Source organism: Pituophis catenifer, unplaced genomic scaffold, assembly GCF_029215685.1.
Source record: "Pituophis catenifer annectens isolate HBS135680 unplaced genomic scaffold, rPitCat1.0.hap2 SCAF_7, whole genome shotgun sequence".
Lineage (NCBI taxonomy): Eukaryota > Metazoa > Chordata > Lepidosauria > Squamata > Colubridae > Pituophis > Pituophis catenifer.
In genome coordinates this window covers 69,826,202-69,852,737 of record NW_027256887.1, presented here as the reverse complement: position 1 = coordinate 69,852,737, position 26,536 = coordinate 69,826,202, and the positions used below count along the sequence as shown (strand labels likewise).

Below are 26,536 nucleotides of genomic sequence, written 5' to 3'. Positions count from 1 at the left end.
TGGGACTTTGGAGGCAGAGAATAGATGGGGGCGGAGCCAGTGAGAATTTTTACTACTGGTTCGCCAAATTACTCAAAATTTCCGCTACCGATTCTCCAGAACTGGTCAGAACCTGCTGAAACCCATCTCTGTTTTACACCAATACAGAAAAAGCCCACTCCTTATTAGTTAATAAACCCTGAGACAATTCAGAAATGTCTAGATTGCCCCTGACATTTCTAATTAGGATTAGGAAATATCTGACTCATTTGTAGGAATCACTAAATGTATGAATAAATACAGGCGTAGTCCCTGGCCTCCAACTCACAAACTCTGTGGTTTGTGAAAAAGTTCTTGAAAAGATTCCTAGAAATAGATAACCCAAAACTAAGGTAAATATTATATTAGCTAAAAGGCCAAGAGCTTAATTCAGTATAACAAAGCTTAAAGTATTGTCAAATCCTCTTATTTTTCACTGTTGTCAGAAATAATAGGTTTTAAATATGGGGAGCAATGGTCGGTCGCCCATGTTCATAGCATTCCTTAAGCTAAACACATTCCCTGGGCAGTGCTAAATGGGTGACAACAGCCAGATGCATCTCAATTGCCCACAGCCATGACAAACCAGAGCACATAACATCAAATATGGGAACAACTCTGGAAAAAAAGTAGAACATTTATTTGAAAATTTTGGGATTTTCTTGGAATATTCCCTTTGCCTGTTAAGAAGCTAGATGAAGTAGGGCCAAAGTATCTCTTCACAATGTTTACGGTGGGAACATATTTGTTTCCCTCTCATTAGTTTTATTATTCTTTTCGATACAGATGAAAGTGAGGATCACGTATTATTTCTATAAGCCAGATAAACTCACATGCTAATTGCCCTAGATCAGGGGTGTCAAACTGGCGGCCCGCGGGCCGGATGCTCACATGCAGGCCACACCCACCCCAGCTCCGCGAAGGGGGAAAATGTCACGTGACAGCATTATGATGCTATGAGTTTGACACCCAGGCCCTAGATTATGCATATTAAGTATTTGAAAGAACAGGTATGGCTGATGAGAGGTTACACCTTGAATTATGAGATATCCAAAGCATTTTAAGATTTAAATCTTGAGTGATCCAAGAAAATTTAAATATTTATTTATTTATTTATTTTAATTAGATTTATATGCCGCCCTATCTCCATAGGACTCAGGGTGGCTCACAACAATTAAGATATACAATCTCAATCCAAGTAAGAAACATGTTAAAATACATATTAAACACATATTAAAATACATTAAAAATCAAAACCCCATCAGTCCAGGCTGGGCAATTTAAATAGCCGTGTTTTTAGTTCGCAGCGGAAAGTGCGAAGGTCAGGGGCCAATCGGAGCCCCCGGGGGAGTTGATTCCAAAGGGTGGGTGGGCCCACAGAGAAAGCTCTACCTCTGAGGGTTGCCAGCCAACATTGTCTAGCCGATGGCACCCTGAGTAGGCCCTCCCTGTGAGAATACACCGGACGATGGGGAGCTGTTGCTGGTTGCAGATGGTCCAACAGATATCCTGGTCCTAAGCCATGTAGGGCTTTATAGGTCATCACCAGCATCTCACCCGGAGGGCAACCGGCAACCAATGCAAGTCGCGCAGGAGAGGTGTAACATGGGCGTATCAGGATCCTCCCATCACAACAAATAGTGTCCAACTGGAACTTGGATAGGAGATGACTGACTAATCCCAAAGCTGTGGACTCTAACAGGATATTAAAAAGTAATCTATGAAGAAGGCAATAAAAAAACTACTCCTACATTGTGCCAAGAAAACCACATGGGCATAGCCACAGAATCTTTCATCAAGTTGAGAAACACGCTGTAGCTAACTCGCATGGGACAAGTCACTGCAAAGTTACTCTGATATCAAAGAACTGGTGGAATAGAATAATTACAACAAGATGCAAAAGGAGGGACAAAATGAAATGTGAATGACATAATGTTTTCATTATTTTAAATACTTGAATTGTTGAACTGTCCTGCAATGAGTTGTCCCACAGTGAGTTGGCCATGGCAAGTTGGCCACACCAAGTTGTCCCATTCCAAATCTCGGAACAGGCTTAATACTACATTCTCCCATCCCAGTTATAAAAGAATGCTCTGAAATCCACAATGCCTTAAATTTGTACTTAGTTTAACCCAAACAGGTCTGGGGGTTAACAACTTATCTTGAAAAGGAATTAATTTAAAATGTATTCATCATAAAATATACTGTCTTTTCCTCTAGAATTACTTCCCCCCGCCCAAAAAAGTGATTCCCTTGAGTGAAAAAACTAATAGTTCAACCAGATGATAGCCAACAAATCTAGATCTGCAAATCTGAAACTGTAGATGTAAGAGGCATGCCAAATATTAGCGGCTGTTTTCTGAGAATACAGATTTTATATATTTGGAATCTCCTTTAATTAGAGGATACTACTGGGATTTAGGCCTAATGACATCCTGCTGAGAAATCTATTTATAGCATAATCCTGAAGTAAACAGCTTCCCTCCAACTGTATCTAGTCAATCAGCACAGTACCTAGGCATACCCAATTCACCAACATACTTTCTGCATTTGACTGCTTTGCAGCTATGAAACAATTCAATACTGCCTTGCAAAACTAAAAAAATTGGGGAATTTGGAATAGTTTATCAGCATGCAAGAGGCAGGGTGGACTGTAATGATCCCTCCAAGTTATTCCACAGATATTTCTCAGATGAAGGGACAAAGCTATGCAATGCTACAAGTTCTACCCAGTTTTGATTCTGGCTTGTCTGTCTCATTATAATAGCAATAGCACTTAGATTTATATACCACTTCATAGTGCTTTTCAGCACTCCCTAAAAGATTTACAGAGTTAGCATATTGCCTCCAACTTCTTTGGTTGACCTTTCTCATGCATCAGCTACCATTCTCAGGGGGAAAAGGTGCTATGACCCAATTCTATAGTGGGAAAGTGATATCTGAAAATCAAGTTTTTTCTATTGCTTATGATTCAATCAGCATAGTGAAAATTAAAAGGCAAAATCAATCAAATGCTACGTTAGAAAAGCAGATACGTTAGTCAAAATAAATATCAGATCAAACACTTTCCTCACGAAGTTTATGTCATCCCTCAGATGTAACCAATCAGACAGACCTCCAGAGTCAGAAAGTTATCAAGAAAATATTCCCATCTTAGCGCTCCTTGCTTCTCCTCCCACTAACCCGGATCCCAGTTGTATAAATGCAGTGGTGCCATTAGGTGATTTTAAGGCCTGGATTTAATAATTTAATGTGTCCTCCACCTCATTTTAACTGGCAATGTGTACTTAATTAGTTAGAATATTATCAGTCTGCCCTTCTCTGTTTGTAGACCTCCAAGCCCCACCTTCCCACAAAACAAGCAATTTCCATTATTGTTGGCAGAAACACATGTGATCAGGCAGGGTAGGATTCACATAACTTATCTACCGATTCGCCCAGCACCCAAAATGTGAGCGTGCACCACCTACACGCATGCGCACGGCCTTCAACGTGTGCGCTTTGGTCTCACATACAGCTTTCATGCATGCGCACGGCTAGAAAATGTGGCTAAATAGGATGGGAAAGCCCCGGGGCAGGGTTGCGGGGGGGAGGGCAGGGGGCCCACCCCATCAGCAGGTCGCTACTACCAGTTCGCCCGAATGAATACCACCTCTGCATGTTATCATGTACAGTGGTGAGTTTCAAAATTTTTTACTACCAGTTCTGTGGGTGTGGCTTGGTGGGCGTGGCAGGGGAAGAATACTGTAAAATCTCTATTTCCTCCCAAACAGCTGGGACTTGGGAGGCAGAGAATAGATGGGGGCGGGGCCAGTCATAATTTTTACTGCCGGTTCTCCGAACTCCTTAAAATTTCCGTTACCGGTTCTCCAGAACTGGTCAGAACCTGCTGAAACCCACTTCTGATCATGGAGTATAATAAAGTTGCTAGTAGGTTTCCTAGCAGAATGATGAAGGAAAGAAGCTGCTTCACACTGAGTTAGACTATTAAAATTTATTTAATATTGTCCACAGGAATGGACAGCATTTCCTCCAGAGTTTCATGGAGGATGATTTTTCTCCAGCCCTGTTAATACTAAGGGGCTGGCATTTCTCATTCAAAGGTTAAGATGTAGTACGCTCAAACTAACAACGCTTCTTCCTGATACAAATTGGGAGTTGAAATGACCTTTTCCCCACTCTCTCTTCCAAACTGTTCAAACCACCTGGATCACTGCACCACAATCCAAGTGTGAGACCCTTGTGTGTTTACACTGTATTTGGTAGTAAAGATAAATTCACTCCTACAATGTTTGCATTCTACTCTGTGTGTCTGTGTGTCTGTGTCTGTGTGTCTGTGTGTATGTTCATCTGCAGCTTTCCATCTGTGCTTCCCCTCTTTAGATGCTTCAACTATTTTATTAGTCCAACAGGTAAAAATGCAGAATTGCAAATTAATGTTATTAAATCCTCCCCAAGATGGAGAGATGTTTGTTTTTAAAACATTTACCTCCATTTCCTGACACTGTCAAGAAGAAGAAAAGTTTCCTGCTGGATCTGTTAGCATATTTTTCCAATCTGGAACTTTCTAGATAGGCTGGAACTGCAATGGTCCCAGCTAACATGATCATAAACCTCAATCCATCTGGAGGACACCATGCCAGAGAGGGATGAGCTAACTGAATGGATAGGCACTGCCATGCTGCATGTTTTTATAGATGAAATCCCAAATCATCACAAAGCATACACTCCACACAAGTCAGCCAGTCACAGCTCCCCAATATAACCATCTGGCCAACCCATTGTGTCTGCAGAACACGTATTGGTTGCATTCACACAAATGTTTTCTATTCATATCTAAAAATAAAATACACAACCTAAAGATCAAGCAGCTATTGGGCAGGTGTGATGTTGGCAGCTGAGGCATGTCCAATAATTTTGTCAATCAAGTAGCTAACAACCAGCAAAAGAGTAAGTTTCCTTTAAGGGACTGTATAAATATACATTGAGTCTGGAACCTCCTGAGGGTGACTAAAAATGCTTTAGAACTTTGGAATTCTGAATTAGGTCTACCATGACAGTACTTCTTCCTATTACTGTGAGCAAAAACCACATATTTGAGTTGCTTTTTCCTTACATGACAGAACTGAAATCAGACTAGCTCTCTTGGGAATTTGAACACAGGAATATTATTATACATTGTTACTCCCCAATACAGTAACCTGAACCTTCCTTCTGTTCCAGTATCATAATCTGTTGCTATAGAAACTACTATGATGTCAGACAATAAGGATTATGGACCCTTGGTTTTAACAGAAAAGAAAGGTAAATCAGGGAGGAACTGGCATCTCCAAATAGCTGTTATGACACAAAAGTTTTAGGCACCCCAAATGTCAATGGGGAAATAAACTGAAGGCTTTGGGTAATTTAGAATAAGTATATAGGAACATAATTCGGTGCTATGAACTTGATTTGTGCTTCATAGAGCCTCAGTCAGAAGTGTTTTGCAATTTTCTAGAGACCAGTTATTTTCTAAATCTGTCCGTGGCTTTATATACTTTACTGTTCCATGACTAAAAAAACCCATAGCAGCATTACGCGCAAAGGGACTCTCAGCACTGCTCACATTTTTGATTCAGTGTCCAGAAAACAGGAAAAGTTTTTCTTCATCTCCTAATTTTTTTTTCATTTTTATTTTATTTCTTTATTTGTATCCCGCCTTTATTATTTTTACAAAGAACTCACGGCAGTGAACTGACCTGATACTTCTTCCTTCTTCTATTTTCCTGACAACTGTATGAGGCATCCCAAAGGTGTTTTTCCATAGATATACAACCATGTGAGACAAGTGGCTAGCCCAAGGTTACCCACCTGGCTGTTATAGCTAAGGATAGACTAAAATTCAGAGTCTCCTGCTTTCTAGCCTGGTGCCTTAATCACTAAACCAAACTGGCTTTCATAATATAATACTAAATAATTCATAATACTAGAGTTTGGGTTTGTCAAACAAAGGATACTGTTCTTTATACAGGGCATGGTTTGGTCTCAAAGATCAGGTCATCCAAATATTTGGACTGGCCCTACTGATGAAATAGCCACATTGAATGCAGGATGAGAACAACCTGGAACCGAGTCCTCATTCTTTACTCTGTAGGAACTCCCCAGATCATCCACTTCTTTGCATCTCAGGAGTAGAATAGAGTCCTTTGTAGACGTTTGTTCATTAGTGAAGCATTGCTTGGAGGGTCCCTCAGAGAGATACTATCATCCTTTTGAGGTAGCATGTCAGGAATCAAACTCCACCAGAAATACTGGAAATCTACTTTGTTAAGGTAAGTTATAATAACAAAGCCTGCCAGCATTTTCCCTTCCTTCCTTCTTCAAAGCCTGCCAGCATTTTCCCTTCCTTCCCTCTTATACCGAAGAACATCAAGGCATGGCTATTTTATTTTATTTTATTATTTCATTTCGTTTCATTCATTGATATCCCGCCTTTAATTTTCACGAACAACTCAAGGCAGCAAACATATCCAACACACCTTCCTCCTTCTATTTCCCTCCCACAACAATAACTCTGTAAGGTGACTTGGGTAAAAGAGAACAACTAGCCCAAAATCACCCCGTTGGCTTTCATGGCTAAGCCGGGACTTGAACTCACAGTCTCTTGCTTTCTAACCTGGTGCCTTGACCACTGGACCAAATTGTCTTAATGTCAGCCATACACGATGGAAAATGGGATGAATATATACAATCCTAATTGGAAAAGAACCTCAGTCCATACATCGATGTAACATAGCGGAATCTGCAGGAGGAATGTCAAAAAGAAGTCAAGATGGGGATCATAGTCATTGATTTGACTTTTGACCTCTCTACCCTGAGAAACACCCCTATGACTTCTTCCAAGTACTAATAAATGTAATGAAGGCCTGAGATTATACTTGCTGAATATTCCTTCTGAACCACCAGGGATTAACTAAACATGCAATCAAAGTGTTCCAATAATTACTGTAATAAATCTCTATGAGTATCTTTTGATCAATATATAAATGTATTTTACTACTTTAATATACAATTAAGGCCCTTTAGAATTATCTATTGTACAAAACTTTTTTACCCATTCCTCTTTCCTCTGAATTCTATATTTGTTTTCCCAAGTTTTTTATTCTTCTTTCGGCTCACTTTGATAATTAACAAAACATTTGGTTGGATTCAGCCAGCATCGAAATCCAATTATTAACAACATATTAATAAATAGTACAGCATGTTATTATTCAAAAACAAGTAGTGATTCTTTAGAAAGTATCAATATATCATTTTTCCAAAGTAAATATGTAACCCTACCAACCCAACCCCCCCTGCATAAAAGTCGATCTACAATTACAATAGTCGGAATTTTCAGATTTTATAGTTTAATTACTGGTGCTTCTTTCCACTGCATTTAGTTCTCTAGTTGTTTTATGGTGTAATACTGATATTTGGAGCCTGACATTTTTGCTGCCAGTTGCTTTATGGATTAATACAATTTTAATTGGGTGATGGGTTGTTGTCTAATGTGTGTATAGACAAATGTTTATGTAGGAAGCGGCTAGATTAAAATGGAGGCAATAAAAATAAAATATCTGTACCAGACATTTATTCATTATGATGGTAGGCCAAGCAAGATCAAGGAGCCGATGCATAATATTTGAACCACAAAGCTTAAAGAAGGGACTGCAGAAAATGTCTACAGTCAAATGCTAAAAGATTTCCTCACAGTGCTTATAAAAACGGGTTCCCAGCTATCTGTTTTATTATGAAAACACAACAAAGCTACTTCTATTTCTTCTTTACTTCCATTTTTACCATTTCGGATGTCGAGAGAGTTCTGGTTCTTGTACTTCTAATGGCCTCAATCATTGTTATTTGATGCTTTTGTATTGTGTCTTTGATGTTGTCTCTCCATCTTCTTCTGGGTCTGCCTCATGTTCTATGGACTTCTCCTGTATGTGCCATGTATGGCATACAATCCCAAGACATCCTCTCCAGGTGAGCAAACCACTTAACTTGCTATCTTTATAAGTAATTTAAGATTGGTTCTATTCCAATTCTTTCTTTTATGATCTCATTTTTTATTTCATCCCTTCTGATCACTCCAGCAGTTTTCCTCAAACATCTCATTTCCGCAGTGATTAACTTTCACTTATGTTTTATTTCAAGTGTCCATGTTTGGCACTGGTAACATAGGGTGGAGAAGAATGTGCTTTCTATGAGATGCTTCTTTGTGCTGGACAGTATTGCCTTGTGTCATAATGGAGCAACAGCACAAATTTAGTTAGTTAGTATGAGATATTTATTGACAAGTGGTTCTCATCAGAATTGTGTTCAAACAGTTGCTTCCTGAAGCTAAGGCCAAGCAGGGTGCCCTCACCCTTCTGGTTCCAAGCAGTGGTTGGATGCTGCTGGTTTAACAACCAGTTCGGTGATCACGCGCTTTGCAATCATGCACAATTTTACAAATACTAACCTTCTGTGTTACCACTTCGGAGCAATGGTGGGTTGCTCCCGGTTCGCCCTGGTTTGGGCGAACCAGTAGTGGTGGCGGAGGGAGGCTCTGCCCACCCACCCAGACATCATCAAAAATGCTCTGTGCAATGTGCAGAAGCACATAAGTGCCGCGCACTACCGATAGCGAACCGGTAGCGCCAGGATTTGAAACCCACTACTGCTTGGGAGTAACACAGCCGAGGTGCGGCAATCTGCTCTGCCACGCCAATCAGCTGAGAAGATAAAGATAAATAAAGCTCAAGGGCGAGTGGGCAGGCTGATCTGATCATTGGAGTGAACCGGTTCACTTCCAGATGATCGTCGGAGCTACCGGTACACCCGAACCGGTCCAAACCGGTAGAATCCCACCCCTGGTTCCAAGCGCAGACAACATTAAAGTGGCTGTTGAATCTTGTTTCAAGAATAGAGCCCTCTCCTTTCCTGAAGAAGGAATGTAGGTTAGCCTGGAAATACACATCATGCTACACAGAACATGGCGTACCTCTCCTTGTCTTTTCCCAATTTCTCCCATCCACATTTATCGATTATATGATATCAAGTTAGGGTCAATTCTTAACAAGGAGCAAGATGGTGTCTCTCCAGAATGTCTCCAATCTACCCTTCAGGTCTCCTAACCAAACCCTTCCCTGCTGAAATCAAGTCAATCCATTTTGCTGCTGGTTGTCTCTTTCTTTCCACTTTTCCCACAGTGTGGACTTCTCATAGAACCTAGGTTTTCATGTAGTGTATCCTAGGAATCTAACTTTAGAGCCAGCCTTTGAATTTTTTGGAGGCTGGAATTTCTTGGAGATCAGGACAGGATTACCATGAATAAGTCTGAAAGTGTTCAGTTATTCATTTTCCCCATCTCTTTCATAATATAGTATATTCCCCCCCACACACACACACACAAAATTTCGTCTCGCTTTGTTCTTTTCCTTCTCTAAATTAAATACCATATTTTTCGGACTATAAGACGCTCCTAAGTATAAGATGCACCTATCTTTTGGGGAGGAAAACAAGGGGGGGGAATCTGCCTCTGCCTCCCAGCACTCATTTGATTCGGAAAAAAAATAAAACCAAGGCAAATTATATTGTGGTCTTCCTTAACTCAGACACCCACAGATAACTCCCAGACTTTCTCAGCTGAAAAGTTATTGCAGGGAATTCTGAAAATTGAAGTCTACCAATCTGGAGGATACACATACATGGCCCCAGGACTGCATTTGCCCCCCCCCTCTTTCTTTGGTCATGCTGCTGAAATTTGAGGGCATAATTTATCTTATTTTGAGGCAAGGAATACATGAACATTGTTGAATAAGGCCTAAAATAAACTTAATGTACTTTAACATCCTCCCCAAGAAAGGGTCATGAACATTCTCTCCAAGAAAAGGTCATGAACACCCTCCCCAAGAAAGGGTCTAGAAAATGTCATCCATGCTCATGGGTATGATACGGTCTTATCCACTTTATAACCGTGTCACATTCCTGTGGCCAGTGAACACTCCTGGCTAATAAAATGCTGCTTGTGTCTTGTCTGATTAATAGACGGTCACACTTACATTTAAAACAGAAATCTTGAGTTGAAAGTCATTTAACTATGACCATGAAGCCAACTTGGGCACAGTTCTTTCAGTGCTCAATCTGGTCTTCTCCATTATTGGAGATCTTCCCAGAAAATGATCTTGATTTTAACTATTTTAACTTGATTACATCTATTTGGTGCCTGGGAATGCACAGCTTCAATCCCATTCATTTTGGGGATTGTATTCCCATGAAGCACTAAAACCTATGTTTGCTCTGTGCCTGATTGAATCTGGGAACTTTTTTAAAAAAAAATTCCTCATTCCATCGATGTCAAACACCACACACGATTTACAAAAATTACATATATTAATTCCACAAGCCACCCACATGCCTAACGGCTGTTTACTGTTTCTAAAAATATGCAGCTAATCAATATAAAAGTTGTCAAGGAGAAACAGTAAGCAGAGCGAACACATTTGGGGGCTGGGGAGCCAAGAACCGATGCCAAAATTAAAATACATTGTAATAATTTGTCTCTAATAAGCAGAAAGCATATGAATATGTCTTGCAAAATGTACAAGGACAAAAGAATCACTAAACAAAGATCAGCTGATATTCATCCGTTCACCAAAAAAAAAAAAGAATCTAAAACCTTTAAGGCAATTTAGGACAATCTGAAATCTCTTTCTCCAGTGGAATTAAGCAGAACACAAACATATAGAAGACACTAAACAGTTGATAGAACTTCCTCATCCAATTTCTCTTTCCATGCTTAAGATGGTTATCTTTCTGGAACAATATTTTTCTCTGCATTTTCATTAAGGATACAGAGAAAATCCTCCATAGAAAAATTGCTAAATAGGTACAAAAGCAGCTGCTAAGCGTACCTAGTGGAAAATGTATTCTTCATCGAAGCATAATCTGCTTATGCAAAAAAAAAAAGGGGGGGACATAATGCACTATAATTGAGAAGTAATCTTTGCTTGCAATTCATTGAGGGCTATCACGTAGGGGCCGAAATAAAAAAATCTTTAGGGTACTGTTGACATTAGTTGTTGCTTGGATCTTCATCTTTCAAAAAATTGAATTTGAGGGTTTTTAAATTGTGGACTAGTCCACCATACAAACCTAGCAAATCCGTGGCTTATTCAACAAGCTATAATCCAACAAACTGAGGTTTGTTATTTATTTGTTTGTTTGTTTGTTCATTTATACAATACCTATAACCACCTATCTCAAGAAAGTGATTCTGGGCAGTGAACAATCATAACACAATTTAAAACAGTTACACGACAGTACAAAATTAAATATATATAGCAGTCAAGAAAAAAATGGTATCATAAATGGAAACATAGCTAGGAAGTCATACCCTTGGGGCCCCAGGTCTGGAAAGCCAAAGCCAAATCATCAAAGCTTTATGAAAAGCCAACAAGATCAGGGTCATTCTCAACTCCAGAGGGCTACAAAAAAAGAAGGCACAATTCCTACTCCATGCCAGTCAACATTCCTTGACTGATGGGACTAGTAACATGCCCAGCTTCACATACTGGATGGAAACTAGAAGAAGACAGTCTCTTAAGTACCCACTCTGAAACTACAAAGGCTTTAAAGGTGTCAGTCATCACCTTGAATTGCATCCAGAACCAGGCAGGCAACGGATGCAGCTCACACAGTGTTACGTGTATTGAATATCCAACCCATTTACTACACATGCACATTTTGCACCAGCTGAAGTTTTCAAATGCTTTTCAAGGGCAGCCCCATGTAGAGCATGTTTGCAGTAGTCCAAACAAGGTCTAGAGCATCTCTAAACCAGAAGGCTATAGAGTATATAAGAGCATGAAGGATGGAACCAGTTTTTCTTACTGCGTTAAGCTTTAACTCTGGGCAATATATCAGAAGACAGTAATCAGAACAAACAATGGCTATGGTGGCCGAAGAATGCATAAATACAAAAACAGAAAGCACGGCCATTTTGAAAAAAGGCTAAACAAGATTCTTTCCTCAAGCTGTGAACTGCGTTTTTTTTCTTTTTAAAAAACAATTCCCTCTTCCGCTTTTTATGCCAATAGTTTTCAAACCCAATGGATTGTTTTATTTATTTTATTATTTTATTTTAAAATCTTGAGTGTGGTAAGCAAGGGAAGTCTACCATGAGAAGTTCTCCATCCTTATTTTCTTCTCACAGGGTCATTTTGTTCTGGGTGATGTACATCGCTGAAAACTGGTTATTGATTTTTAAAAGGCCATTCTGATCATCTAACAGAAGTCTATTGAATTTTGCCCCAGCGCTGTTGCATCATGCCGATAAATTTCCAGGCCCTGATTAAGAATAAGACAGTTAAAAAACACACTGTGTTCTGCTAGCTTCTGTTTATCTTTCTGGTTTATTTTTGCTGCATCTTGTTTTGTAACTTCCCATTTATCTTCTCTAGCACCAACAAAGCAGAACATAAAAAAAAAATAAAAGTTTTATCAAAAATACTGATCTGAGTCAGGGCATATATTTGAGGGCCTCTTGTTCAAATCTACCTTTTGAGAATAAAGATTCACACTAACTGAAGTTGTGCAAAAGCATCACAAGCATTTCATTGGTTGAGTTTCATATAAGCCATACTGTAATTTGCACCGTGATTTATTTCTTTGTGGGTGGGCTCACACATTGTGCTAAGTTATAAGTCTCTGCCCACAAACCAGAACGATTTATACAACATGCTATGCCAAGCTGAACATTTTGGATCCACACTATATGTGGGTCCTTGTGTTCTCTTTTCCACAGTGGTGTGATTGATCGTATTTCTTTTTAAATTATACTGATATTTCTAAATTTAGACCTGTGTAAATGTACAAGTTGGTATCTTTGTATATTGTATTTTTGGTGGGTCATGTTTGATTATGAGGTAATGTGTAAGTAAGTGCCAGCTATCCTGTAATTCTATATTAACATTAACATTCTTCTCTACAAAGAGAACTGATTTACACAAACTGAAGGCTTTGTGATATAAAACTACTCTATAATAGAGTTATAGTTTACAGCAGAGAGAGTCACAAATGATTATAACAGTTATTCTGTGTATATTTCACTGTATTTGTAAAGGCTTTACATAGCTATTCTTACAGAATTGATGTGAGGAGAGCTGCAGCTGTATAATCCCAGTTGTATATCAGTGTCCCTCTATGTATAGCAAGCTAAAAACCATCCAATGAATTTATCATTAATACCACAACATAGGATCTGGGATCCTGAAGACTGATCTGGCCAGCAGAAATCTAGTCAGCCACTAGATGACAGCAAAGTGTTAGCATTTTATGTATCCCACTGCTCTCCTCTAGTGGTGGTCAGGATTCTGCAGCCACAATCTACTGGTACAAAAATGCCCACAGCTATTCACAGCTAGAACCAATAATACATCATGCTAGCCGGTTTATACATACATTTTTCTAATGCAATAACAGAGGCATACTAATTCCCACATGTTAATATAGGCAGTCCTTATGTAACAACCACTGGTGACAGTTCAAAGTTGCAATGGCAACGAATGAGGGGCTTTACAACTGTTCCACGTAGTTGCAGCATCCCCGCAATCACATGATCGCAATTCAGTCCCTTGGCAACGTTCACAATTACAATGATTGCAGAACCCTATAATCACACGATCACCATTTGGGGCTCTCACTGCCAATTCCTACAAGCAAGTCAAGGGAAGCCAGTCAGAGGTTCCAATCACCTGATATTGTGCCTAATGACTGTGCTGGATTTGCTTAACAACAGCAACACAAACTGCTACAACTGCTTTTGTAAGCTACTGCAGTCAGGCAACATTGCACTTTATGACTATGTCCTTTAGCATCAGAGTTACCATCTACCATTAGGTGAGGTCTACCTGTACAGTCACTGACCCAGAGTGATCCTCAGTGGTTTCCATGTGAGAAAAAGTCCAGCTGATAATATTCTCTTTTCCCAAAATACATCAATAAAGAACTTGTATTCTGAACAACTGAAACTGAATTTAGTATATCGAATTCTCCTTCACTAAAGGAGCTTCACCTCATTCTAGAGCAGGGGTGTCAAACTCACGTCATCACGTTGTCGTCACGTGACATATTACAACTTTTTTCCCTTCGCTAAAATGGGGGTGGGCGTAGCCAGTGCGTGATGCATCTGGCCCACAAGTTTGACACCCCAGTTCTAGAGAGTCCCATGGTAAACCATGCATACATAATCACCTTTCAGGACAAGAAACATCTTGCAGAGCACAGACAAAGGGTAATGAATAGATTAAGAAATTAAAAATTAAGAAAAAGAAACATAGGTAAACTAATTGTCACTATAGTCTCCATACTATTTTATGCTTGGAAACCAACCTTGTATATCCATATCCATATCAACAAATGGCTTCATACATTGCCTTCCTGCTATAAACTTCACAATTCATTCTTTTATTCAAGAACTCCAGCTTCATAAAATGACAATCTTCTTAGTCTTCCTCTTGATAGATTTACTTTTTTTTCACATATTTAAATTACAACTTGATTTTCACTTCCTATATGATCAAAGCACCTCACCATACTTCTTTCATACCAGTCAGTTTCTATATTCAGTCCACATTCATTCAGCATCCATTCATTTTTAAGCCTATCCTTACTTTATTACATATTTAAGTACCTCATTCCCTTTGTGTTCAACTCACTTTTAGGTTCTTCATTGTGTATCCGACTCTCACTTGCATAAAAAAAAAAGTAGAGAAGTGTGCTGTTGTACAAAGTCATTTTGCTCCTTTCAACAAACATAGATCCCTCACAAGGTACGACATACTTCCCATATACTAAGTTCCTGTTGCATCACACAATCTGTTTAACATTCACTGCAAATCATTCTATTTTTTAGCGAACAACATGCAATCATCTAAGAAAAGTATGCATTTAAGGATCTCCAATCAACATACTTCTAGTGACATCACATACATTCCTTATATGTTTATTCATAAATACCTTAAACAGCCAAAGACCCAATAGATAACCTCGTCATACTTACTGCTTGGTGCTGAACAATTTGCTAAATATACCATGTATTCTCACATTTACTTCTATGATATGTTGCTCTTATTACATTCAGGAAGCAACCTTTAACTCTACAGTTAACAATAACATCATAATCAAACAAACCAACAAAGGAGGGATAGATGTCATCATGAATAAAGAGGATTAAGTCAAGGAAGCTGAGAAGCAAGTCTCTAACACCACAATCTAACAACTTCTGTCCTCAGATCCCACATCATCATACCAGAAAGAACTACAGAAAATGATTAAATATTTTCTTAAGGATGTACAAGATTGTTTCTACATGCAAACATAGTATCTTCTAACTATGTTCCAAAATACACAAGCCAGGCATTCCTGGGCTATCCCATTGTTTCAAGCATTGAAAGAATCACAACCATAATATCAAGTTTCATGGACTTCGTAGTCAGATCTTATGCTAACAGCACTCCCAGCTCAATGAGACACCACAAACTTCCTAAGAAACAACTCTGTAGGCAAATCACCCTAACACCACCATGATTATTGAGGCACTCTGTACCCCCACAAACTTGGATCTTGCCATGCCCAAGCAATAGATCAACATGTGAAGAGTTCAAGTTGATTACTTTATTGTTATTCAACCTATAATAAAGGAATCTCTCCCAAACTCCCTTGGGTAAAATAGGGCTCCATGGAGCTTGTGGGAGAGGGATCAGTCCTGGATCTTTTGCAGCTGGACAACAATTCAAGGCTTACTATTTGCCTGATTTCTCCTCCCTGCTTGACTGAGCATTTCCCAACAGATCTAAAGCCATCAAGAACATCATCAGTGATGCCAAACAGCATGTGCCTTGTCACCATATTAAGTAACTCAATTTCATTTTTGGCAATATATGTACCTCCACATCAATAGCACAACCATGGGGTATACACTCATCTCTTCAATATGCCAACATCTTGACAGCTGATTTTGAGCAACATTATCTTAGTTCTTACCCCCTGAAACTCTTTCTTTAATTGAGATTCATTTTCATCATCTGGATCCATGGAAATGAATCCTTTATCAAATTCTATCATGACTTTAGCAACTTCCACCCCTTCATCAATCTCAGCCTAGAGCTATTACAGAAAAAAGTCCACCCCCTTTATGTCACCATTAAAGTACACAATAGATGCATAAACATTTGTTATACAGGAAATCTACTTATCACCACAGATATCTTTAAGCTTCCATCCAGGACATGCCTTCAAATATATCATCTATACCAAGCTCTCTGCAACAGCATTGGCCCACTTGATGGAGATGCTCAAATGATGGAATTAGATTAAGTATTCAGGAGACTGAACTACCCACCCAATAAGATTAATGGACAAATCAACAGGGCCAAATCAGTTCCCAGACTAGAACATCAGTGTTTATTTTAAGTCTATCCCTTTTTCAATAATCTCATTTATTTATATTGCACCTTCTATATAGAAGATCAAGGCACCATATTTCTTGCATTGCATATTTCTTCTTAAACTACATCACTGGTTCCTTCATTCTGTTGGAAAAAAATATCCTTCTGGATTCAGTTCCAAGTGGGAAAAAAAGACACTGGATTCATGGAAGTTGCATGGAAAGAAGGTTTATTCATGAACAGGATCACATGGCTTGAGCATAGAGCAGGGGTCTCCAACCTTGGCAACTTTAAGACTTGTGGACTTCAACTCCCAGAATTCTGGGAGCTTTGCTGGCTTTGTTGGCTGAGGAATTCTGGGAGTTGAAGTCCACAAGTCTTAAAGTTGCCAAGGTTGGAGACCCTTGGCATAGAGGACAACTGAGAAACTGGCCCTCTTCTGAGTAAAGGATTACTAGAAGTAGGTCCTATTCATGAAGAGGGATTCAATCTATAAGTGGGAATTGTCTATCATCCCACAGCTGGTACCTGGATATGTTTCCAGGGTTTGGTTTAATGACCCTTCAATTTCTAGCAGCCAATGCTAGAGCAATGTTTGTATTTTGGTCTACATTTTGGCTTTTGATCTTGGATTCAAGCTGGATATCTGTCTTTGGACACTGTAGAATTACCACTGAATAGCAGCAAAGAGATTTGGGAAACCAATATTTGCTTCCATCTGGTATCATTCAGATTTTTGCAGACAAGATCTGAGATTTCTCCTGTAAATGCCTCGCTTCTGGCTTGAATTCTGTAATGAAGAAGCACTTTACCTTTGGGAAGAGGTCTGACCCATTTAAAATTAATTGTCAGAGCTAGTTGCCCCACAAGATCCTGCTCTTTCTAATGAACAGATTGCTTAGCTGTCTTCCTTACTTATAAAAGACAGCAGGTCTTCCACCTCCTACCATGGTGCGTAAGTGAATACATGCATGGGGCATTTTTACCTGGTTGTTCCTTATTGCTCAGGAGGTGGGAAAGATTGCTTTCAGAGACCTGAGAGAGCTGTAGTCAATCAGGAATAGACTATATTAGCTAAGCTACGTAAATTAAGATTCTTACCTGGTAAAAGACAGTTTCTTAGGTTCCCTCTATTCTCCAAGCCTGTCAAGATACAAAAGGCTTCTGAGCTGTCTTGCCTATGGGAACCCCAAATCCTAGGAATGCTTCTTAGATCACTGATCATGCCTTCAAGCACTGAGCTTCAGCAAGTCCCTGAACCATTTGCACTGCTATCTATTTATTATAAGTGCATCGTACTGTTTATGATAAATGAAGCCATTCCTGGCACTTGAAGGCTTTTCTGCACAGCAAGATTGGTAGAAAGGGACCATAAAAAAAACAGTGACTCAAACCTTTTTTTATATACCACAATGGAACTTGGCAGAGAAAAACTGAGCTTTTGCCAGGGAACACCCACTTTTTATTAATCATGGCATTATTAAGATGTTCAATTATCAGCATCCGCATCCTGCAGCAGTCTTACTGGCTTTGCAGAAGTTCTGTTCCACAAGGCTCAAGAGAATCATTATCGATTCAAGGCATCAGATGCCAAGCACTAGTTAATACTTGGGGAAGCTAGAACTGAAAATGGGAAAACACTTACTCATGACCGCAAAGCAAGAAGCAAGGCATTTGTTGCAATCAGAGCATCATAATATGAGATAATCCACCTTGGCTTTTTCTACTCCAATACTGAAAAATAGTTTGACAAAATACAGAAATGGAGAATGAAGTGTATTTTTTTTTTTAGGTACAATAAAAACCCAGCCTACCAGCTTCTTTCAATGTGAAATGGGTCAAAATCTTATATACTTCACATTAGTCTCGATAGTGATGACAAAAAGATGATTCTTTAAAATGCCATTATTTTAATAATCTGGATCATTTTCAAATTGTTTTGTTCCTAGCTGAGCCAGAAATGCCAGTGGATGATATTAGATGCTGGTCCTAGTGTTACAGCTCCTGCACTATCCCTTAAGAGAGCAATATGTAGAGTTGGTTCTGGGTTTGGGGGGGACAAAAGTATAATTTCCCATTGGGGAAATGGGCTTCTTCTCATTCATGTTACTGAATCTCTCCATTTTCAACCTCAAATCAAAGGAAGAACACAAACTCTGCTTTATGTTAAGATGGACTTTTGCCTACATCCAAAGTAGATCACATGTTCCCAGCAGATGTTTTGGATCACAATTATCATAGCTGCTTACCAGAAGAGTTGAAATCCAAAATAACTGGAGGGCATCATTTTCACTCTACCTGATTGACAAATAGCTCTCTGGGACTTCAGACAAAAGTCCTGCCTACCATCACATGGTGGTATTAGGGACTGAACCAAGACCTTTAACATGCAAAAACCACCTGCCAATAATCTACAGCTTTTGCTATATATCTCTTAATATGGTTCTCACTGTTTCTGATGTGCTGCCCTCTGTACCATAGCAGCTGGCACGTGCTATATATGAATTTTTGCCCACACATGATTTTGAGAGTTCTTGGCTATGTTGACAAAATCCAGCTGGCCTAATCATCTCTCTACCCCGTACTAGACTACATAAATAAATAAAATAAAAGGTGAAGATCTGCTGACTTAATACCCTGCTTTATTTAATTTTTCCTATTTGCAAGATTTCAGATGACTCTTGGCTCTGCCCATGTCTCCAGATCATTTCTAACTTCTTCAGTTCTTGCTGCAAGGAAAACTGAGGTATATTAGCCAAAAGTGGTATGCAAATATGAAGTTTAAAAACTGTTGTAGTGAAGATTAGATTGCATTATAGACCTATCTAGTGATTACATTTCCCTTTTGTCTCCTGTTCAACCACTCAGCACCATTCTATACTTCTACATTTTTTCTTCCCTATCAAACCACTACAAAAAAAATTAACCAGTCAGTCAAATTCTTCTCCAAATTCTTACTCATGATACATGTAATTTTCTCTAACAGTCATCAGCGGAACTTGAGCTGAACAAATGGTTCATTTGTTTTCCAGCTGAACACAACACAATTACAAAGAATACAGAGTCAATCTGGTGTAGATCCAATATTCAAGTCCACTCAGAGCCAGGGAAACTAATGGGTGACTTTGGAACAACCATTATCTCCCAACTTAATCTACCCCTTGGGTCTTTTGTTGGGTGGAAAAAAAACATTAAAGGAAGAATGCTGCTGGGAATTCTCTAATATGTCTTTAACTAGATTCCTCTATTGTTGTCTAGGGATCTGTGGGTACCTGAGGATGCAAACTGGGTCATGAGATGAAGGGCATATCCTGCTGAAAGCTTCCAGACAGCATTATCTGCTATTATACCTAAGGGGATTTTCATGTATTTCATTTGCTAGGGTTTTTTCTACAGACATTGAAAAAACTTACACTTCAATGTGTGTGTTTTTTGAAGCAGATACATTACAAAGACAAGCAAGATTCACCATAGGTCCCTGAACAGCATTTTTTTGGCTTTCCAGTTCCCAGATTTCCTAAATCTAAGGAACAAACATGAACCTGGGAATTTGTCTTATAGAATAGAATAGAATAGAATTCTTTATTGGCCAAGTGTGACTGGACACACAAGGAATTTTTTTTACATACAAGGAATTTATTTAAATGAGATGCATATTCCCAGAGGGGATACTTAAAGAATTGGGGTAGGGGAGGGGGGATGTGCTTCTTCACATTTGTCAATTTGTCAAATACATTTACATCTACAAGAAGCACTGATGGCCATCTTTTTAATAGAAAATTAGACAGAGTTGTAGAGATTACCCTAGCAATGTCTATTAATTGTACTGGCTAAGATATAACCAGTTTCAGATTTAAATTTTCTGAATTCCACTTGTAAAAAATGGAAATTGGTGGTGCTAGAGCACCCATGTTTTGCTTGGGGACTTCCAACTGACATCTGCTGGTGACCAGATGCTGAATTAGATACACATTTAATTTGACCCACTACAGCTCTTTTTACCTTCTTACCTCAACTTAGTTTTTTAGCAGCCAGATGCATTGCCTGCTTAATCTCTATAGAGATTTTCAAGTCCTAACTTTATGTTTAAAATCCACAGTTCCAGAGGAATGCCAGAGGCTTTTTTTTTCTGGATTGGGTATATAAAGAATGGGCAGACTCTTTTCAAGATGGTAAGCATTGGGGAAAAGAAAGCCATTGAGAAATAGAACAACAACAAGGATCTGATAGTACTGGACTCAAGACAGATAGGCCCAAATCCAGTGAAGACTATGCAGAAGGATCAAAATTCAATGGAAAGAGACATGTTTTGTATGGAGATGTTCTCTCAATTCTTGGGTGTCTCTACTTAAAATGATCTACAGAATCAATTATCTCCCCCTGCTGGTGATTCTGGAGCATCCCCAGCTTAAAACCCTTGAAAACGGGGAAATCAGTTGTGGTTTGCTATCGGTTCACCCCTGATCGGGCGAACTGGTAGTGCCCTGGATCGGGCGAACCAGTAGTGCCGGTGGCGGGAGGCTCCGCCCACCCACCTGGACGCTTCTGCACACATGCAGAAGTATTGCATGCGCACGCAAGTGCATACACACAAGCAAACCGGTAGCAAACTAAATTGAAACCAACTACTGGGGAAAATAATTAACGCTGATTTACTCATATACAAGTAGTCCTCAACTTATGACCACAATTGTGCCTATAATTTGTTGTTAAGTGAGGCATTTGTTAAGCGAGTCTTGGCCCATGTTACGACCTTTCTTGCCACATTTCTTAAGTGAATCACTGCAGTTGTTAAATTAGTCACACGATTGTTCAGTGAATCTAGCTTCTCCATTGACTTTGCTTGGCAGAAGGTCACAAAAAGGGGGTCACAGGACCTCAATCAACATAAATAGGAGTCAGTTGCCAAGCATCCGAATTTTGATCACATGACCATGGGGATGCTGCAATGGTCGTTAAGTTTGAAAAATGGTCATAAGTCACTTCTTTTCAGTGCCGTTGTAACTTTGGACAGTCACTGAACGAACTGTTGTAAGTTGAGGACTACTTGTATGGATTTTGTCTTCCTCCTCAATCTGTCACTATAAAGTTGGGCCAGATTCTATGTGTATATCATTTGCTTGGTGCCTGCAAAAAGTGGGATAAAAAAATCTTTTAAAAAAAAAAATCAAATAATTTATTGCATGTATGAATAGAGTGCCACAGAGCCCCAAGTTTTCCACTTCTTCCTATGACCTTAAACAGAGAGTTTTCAGCAACACTGAATTACCTTTTTACAAGACAGAACCTATTTTTTGAGGGGAAGGAAATGAATGAAGCAATATATATGTCGGGGTTCCAACAGATGCCCTATAAGCATGTGAGATCCAACCCTGAATGATGGCCAACAGTATACCTACTGGGTAAGTTACAAGGAAATATTCTTTCAGAGGTGATATATTTATAATGCCCATATGAATTATCAATACACTTTTTGTTTTGGGTATAAAATGTACTAGATTGGGGATACTGAGCAAAGTCACCTTACAACATTTTGCCCACAAATTCTAATAATACACATATATTTATAATATAAGGAATTCTGTGCCACTCTTTTGTTGCATATGCATTGCCTGGACCTATAAGCCTTTTAAGTTCAGTACAAAATTCAAAAATGTTTAAAAGGCAAAATGAAAAGGTAAAGCTACATTGCTTAATAGCACTTGTAAAAAGAATTTCAAAAATGTCTCATTAAAGTCACAAAGCCGGCAAAGGTGAGAGATCACATCTTCTGAAATGTGCAGTGCTAGTGAAGCTAAAAGACTGCTAGGCTTCCTAAAATGCTAAAGGATGATCTTTTTACCCTTCGGTAGAACAATCCAATAGACACGACAAAAAGCATGGCTAGAGGAATGCACTAGAACCATCTGAACCTGTCTTGGATGATCCATCCCCAATCTGTAACTAAAGGTACGATGGTCCCTGTGAAGAATACAGAGGATGGAGAAAGTATGCAACGTACAAACTCAAACAAGATTTTTCCTTAGAACGGCAACAGACTCTATGGGCACAGGGGATAAATATTGTCAGCTCTATCAGTCATTTTTACCAGAATTCAGATATTGGAAGCAGAGGATAGGAAAGCTTCCAGCTTCATCTTGACTCTGTTCTCACCACAATGTCAACCCAACGGTAGCCTTCACAGCCTTATCAAAAGTTTGGGTAAAGGATGCACACAAACGAAAACCAACTTCTTCACTTTGGAAACCTTCAGGCCCGTGAGAGTCCCGGTTTTGTCTCCAGAGAATCATAGGGGTTGTATTCCAACATATCCAGGAAAGACTATATAAGGGAAGGCCGAATGACAGCATCAGCATTAAACATAGGAGGGAACGACAGGCTCAAATCCCATTCTGTGATCCATAAAGGTCACTATCAGCCATCAAACTCATTCTGCCTCAACCTAAACCAGTGTCAAATTTGGCAACCGATGTATGGAATTCAACTCCCAGAATTTCCCTGCATGGCTATGGAATTCTGGGAGTTAAAAAGTCCACACGTTTTAAAAGTTGCCAAGTTTGGGAAACACCTGTCTAATCCTTCATATCTGCGAAGGTTGTTTTGAGAACAACCTTCGCAGGTTGTATATGAAAAAAGACCCTATGTTGTTGGATAAAGGGCAGGGTGAAAATGATTTACACTATCCTTAATTACAAGAAAAAGAAAATACTACCTCCAGTATGGAAAAAGTCAATTTAAAATAGCCTTAACAGATCTACTGGTTCATTTGTAAGTGACTTTTCAAGAATAGAAACCATACAATGTGTTCAGCAGAGGGCGCTTTAGGGAGTTATTTAAAGAGAAACCTTTTTTTTTTCTTCCTTTTTTATTTTTTTAAGCATGCCAGGCTGATCTAATCGCTGCAGATATGGTTCTTCTTTCTTTCTTTCTTTCTTTCTTTCTTTCTTTCTTTCTTTCTTTCTTTCTTTCTTTCTTTCTTTCTTTCTTCCTTCCTTCCTTCCTTCCTTCCTTCCTTCCTTCCTTCCTTCCTTCCTTCCTTCTTTCATAGTTTTAATAACACTACCACACTTTGCTTATTGTCTCTTAAAGCAACAGAAGGTTTGTCCCTTATTTTTCTCCACCCTCCCAATCCCAACCTGAGTGGCCTTCACCTTTTTGGATGCTCACTTTTATGACATATTTGCTTTTTCTTCCTTTCTTTCCTTAATGGCTACCTTCTGATCTGATAAACTCACCATCTGGCCATGAGAGAAATCTGCAACCATAAATCCCATACCTGAGTCTTCTGTTATTTTTAGGTCTATAATTTCTGCCCAAGCAACAAAGGATTTAAAAGGAAGGGGTTGAAAGCGATTTACCAATCCATGCATTTAGGACAATCGACTTCAGATCATAACTTTTACAGGCCCGAGGAAACCGGTTCTTACCAAGCGAAAAGAAAAGATCTGTCTGTACAACTAACGTCGGGTTTTCTCTTAAGTTTTATTGCACTCCTTTCGTCTGCCCCCCCCCAAAAAAAGAACTACTCTCCCTTTCACACACGCTCTTAGACAGACTCACCCGGGTTTCGCATTTTAACCTTTCTGTGGCTGCGATAAAAAGAACCAGACGAGACGATTCTTGAACTGAAGCACTAAATTAAAACGGGACGTCTCTCCCGCATTTTCGGCAATCAAAACCGAGCCCGAACGAAAGAGAAAAGGGGGACGCGGGGAGGGGAAGGGGGGAAGGGACGACGACCGAATAAGCGCAAGGTGGTTTTAAATTCAGGTATTGTTCTGTCTTCGTGGACCAGAAGCAGCCACAGAAGGGGCGGGGAGGTGGGGGGCGAGAAACATCTCCTTCCCCCAATTTAGAGATGCCAACGAAAAAAGGCGAAAAATCAACTTTTTCCCCATCTTTTCCCGCAAATCACTTCAGTGCCACCCACCCACCCACCCACCTCCAAGCCCAGTTTGCTTGAGCTCGAAACAGAAAGGAAGGAAGGAAGGAAGGAAGGAAGGAAGGAAAAGAAAGAAAGAAAGAAAGAAAGAAAGAAAGAAAGAAAGAAAGAAAGAAAGAAAGAAAGAAAGAAAGAAAGAAAGAAAGAAAGAAAGAAAGAAAGAAAGAAAGAAAGAAACCGGACGTGGACGAAGCTCAAAAGAAAATCGCTCGTGGGTCCTTTCTCCTTCCTCCTCCTTCTTCTTCTTCTCCCCACAAATCCTCCCCCTTTGACATCTGGCCACGCACTCGGCTCCGGGAGAAGCTCAGATGCCGGCGTGTTACCTGTAAGGCATCTTCTTCTCCTTCTCTTTCTCCCCTTACGGGACCTCGGGGCTTCAGCCAGCGCTTGGACAAAACGGGCACCTTCACGAGCCGGGAAGGTCCGGAGGAGGAAGAAGAAGAGGAGGAGGAGGAGGAAGAGGGGTTCCCATTTGTGCGCGAGAGCGAGCCCCGCATTAGAGAGCGCCCGGCGGGCCGGCGGCGCAGCCCCCGCCTTGTCAATTTCATTGTTCCAAAGCCGGCACCGCCAGGAGATTCCCCGCAATATCAGCCGCCGAGGGTGGGAAAAGAGACCCCCGCATCCCCCCACCCCCACGGGAACTCGCACTTTCTCCACAAGCCGCGGGAAGGGGGTGTGGGGGTGGGTGGGATGGGATGGGAATCGCCTTCTCAAAAGATCTCCCTAAAGCCGGAGGGAAAGGGGGCGATCGAGACGACCCCACGGCAAAGCCACCCGCGCTTCCCCGGATCTGCATTTGCACATACAAAGAGGGATCGGCGCCTCCTTGGATCCCCGCGCCGTTTCCAACCGGTTTCCCCCCCCCCCCACACACACACACACCGATCCCGGGAAATCCAAGGCAGCCGGCGGAGGTGTGTGTGTTGGGGGGGGGTCTCCCCTCTCTTTCCTCGCCTCCTTTCGCTGCCTCCCCCCCCCGCTTCTCTCTTTTTCTCCTCCCCCCCCCCAACCCGCCCCCAAGGAAAGCCGGCTACGGGAGCGAGGTCGAAGAAAGCAGGAAGAGAAACAGCCCTGCCAAGATCCGAAAGCTGCCCTTACCTTCGTACATGGGAGCCATCGGTGCAAGGGATTCTGTTATTCATGGCAACGGAAGAAAAACGAAGCAGGACTTCGGCTTGCGCCCCCCCACCCACCCTCCCCGCCGCCCCTTTAAACTCAATAGAAATCTGCCATCTTGCGCCTGTGTCTCTCCGTACAGCCGAAGCGGCCACCAGCCTCCTGCATCTCGCTTCAGTTCCCGGAGAAAGGCGGCGGGCGAGGGGAAGCCGCGGAGGAGCCCATCCAGGAGCTGCTGCACCAGCCGCCCGAGAAGAAGGAGAAGCCAAAATAGAAGATGGGCAGGGAGGGGGGGCGGAGGGTGGGAGGGAGGGAGGGGAGGGGGTCGTCGCCCAGTGAACGGGTCAAGTGGGGAGGGGGAGGGGGTGGCTGGAGGTCCCCCAGATTTAGGGGTTTGGGGGCGGGGAGGGGGGGGGACAGGAGCGATCCCCCGACCTTCTCAGCTCAACATGTCTGTGCGTGTGTTGGGGGGGGCGGTGGAGAGAGAGATTTCTGCAAAAGTTGCGTTCGAAGAGAGAGAGAGAGGGAGAGAAAGAGAGGGAGAGAGAGAGGGACGGGGGAGAGGCAGCGAGCGAGCAGAGAGTAGATGAGCAGCGAGCAGAGAGCGAGGAGGGAAGGCACAGAGAGAGAGAGAGAGAGCGAGAGAGAGAGAGAGAGAGGAGGGAAAAAAAAGCCCAGGGACTTTGCACATAATCGACCGCCGATGGCATGGATCGCCGCTTCCCAGAAGAAGCGAGGGGAGGCGGTAGAGAGACCCGAACACGCCGGCGAACCCCCCAAACAACCTACCTCCCCGCTGGCGAGAGGGAGGTGGAATCTGATTTAACCACGCGTTTCGGTCAGGGGAAAAGGAAAGAAAAAAGAAGGAGACAGCGTGGAGCGAGGAGAAAGGACGAGGATTTGGGAATTGGCGGATCCCGACGGCCGGAGAGATCGAGAGAGATCTGTTTTGGTTTGCAGCCGATGGTTCAGATTGTAAACCTCTTGGGGTGCAGAACTATCTTCGATC

At 40.9% G+C, this 26,536-nt stretch overlaps 1 protein-coding gene across 2 annotated transcripts in view; it reads right to left on the bottom strand.

The window, feature by feature from the left end:
• The window catches only part of HIPK2 (homeodomain interacting protein kinase 2), a 165,745-nt gene extending 140,142 nt beyond the window's left edge, over window positions 1–25,603 (bottom strand). For both annotated transcript variants that reach the window (XM_070947724.1, XM_070947725.1), the window contains exon 1: window positions 25,510–25,603. In XM_070947724.1, the coding sequence (XP_070803825.1) occupies window positions 25,510–25,528 (19 nt within the window). In that variant the 5' untranslated portion in view covers window positions 25,529–25,603. The remainder of the gene's footprint in view (window positions 1–25,509) is intronic.
• Window positions 25,604–26,536: the final 933 nt, after the last annotated feature.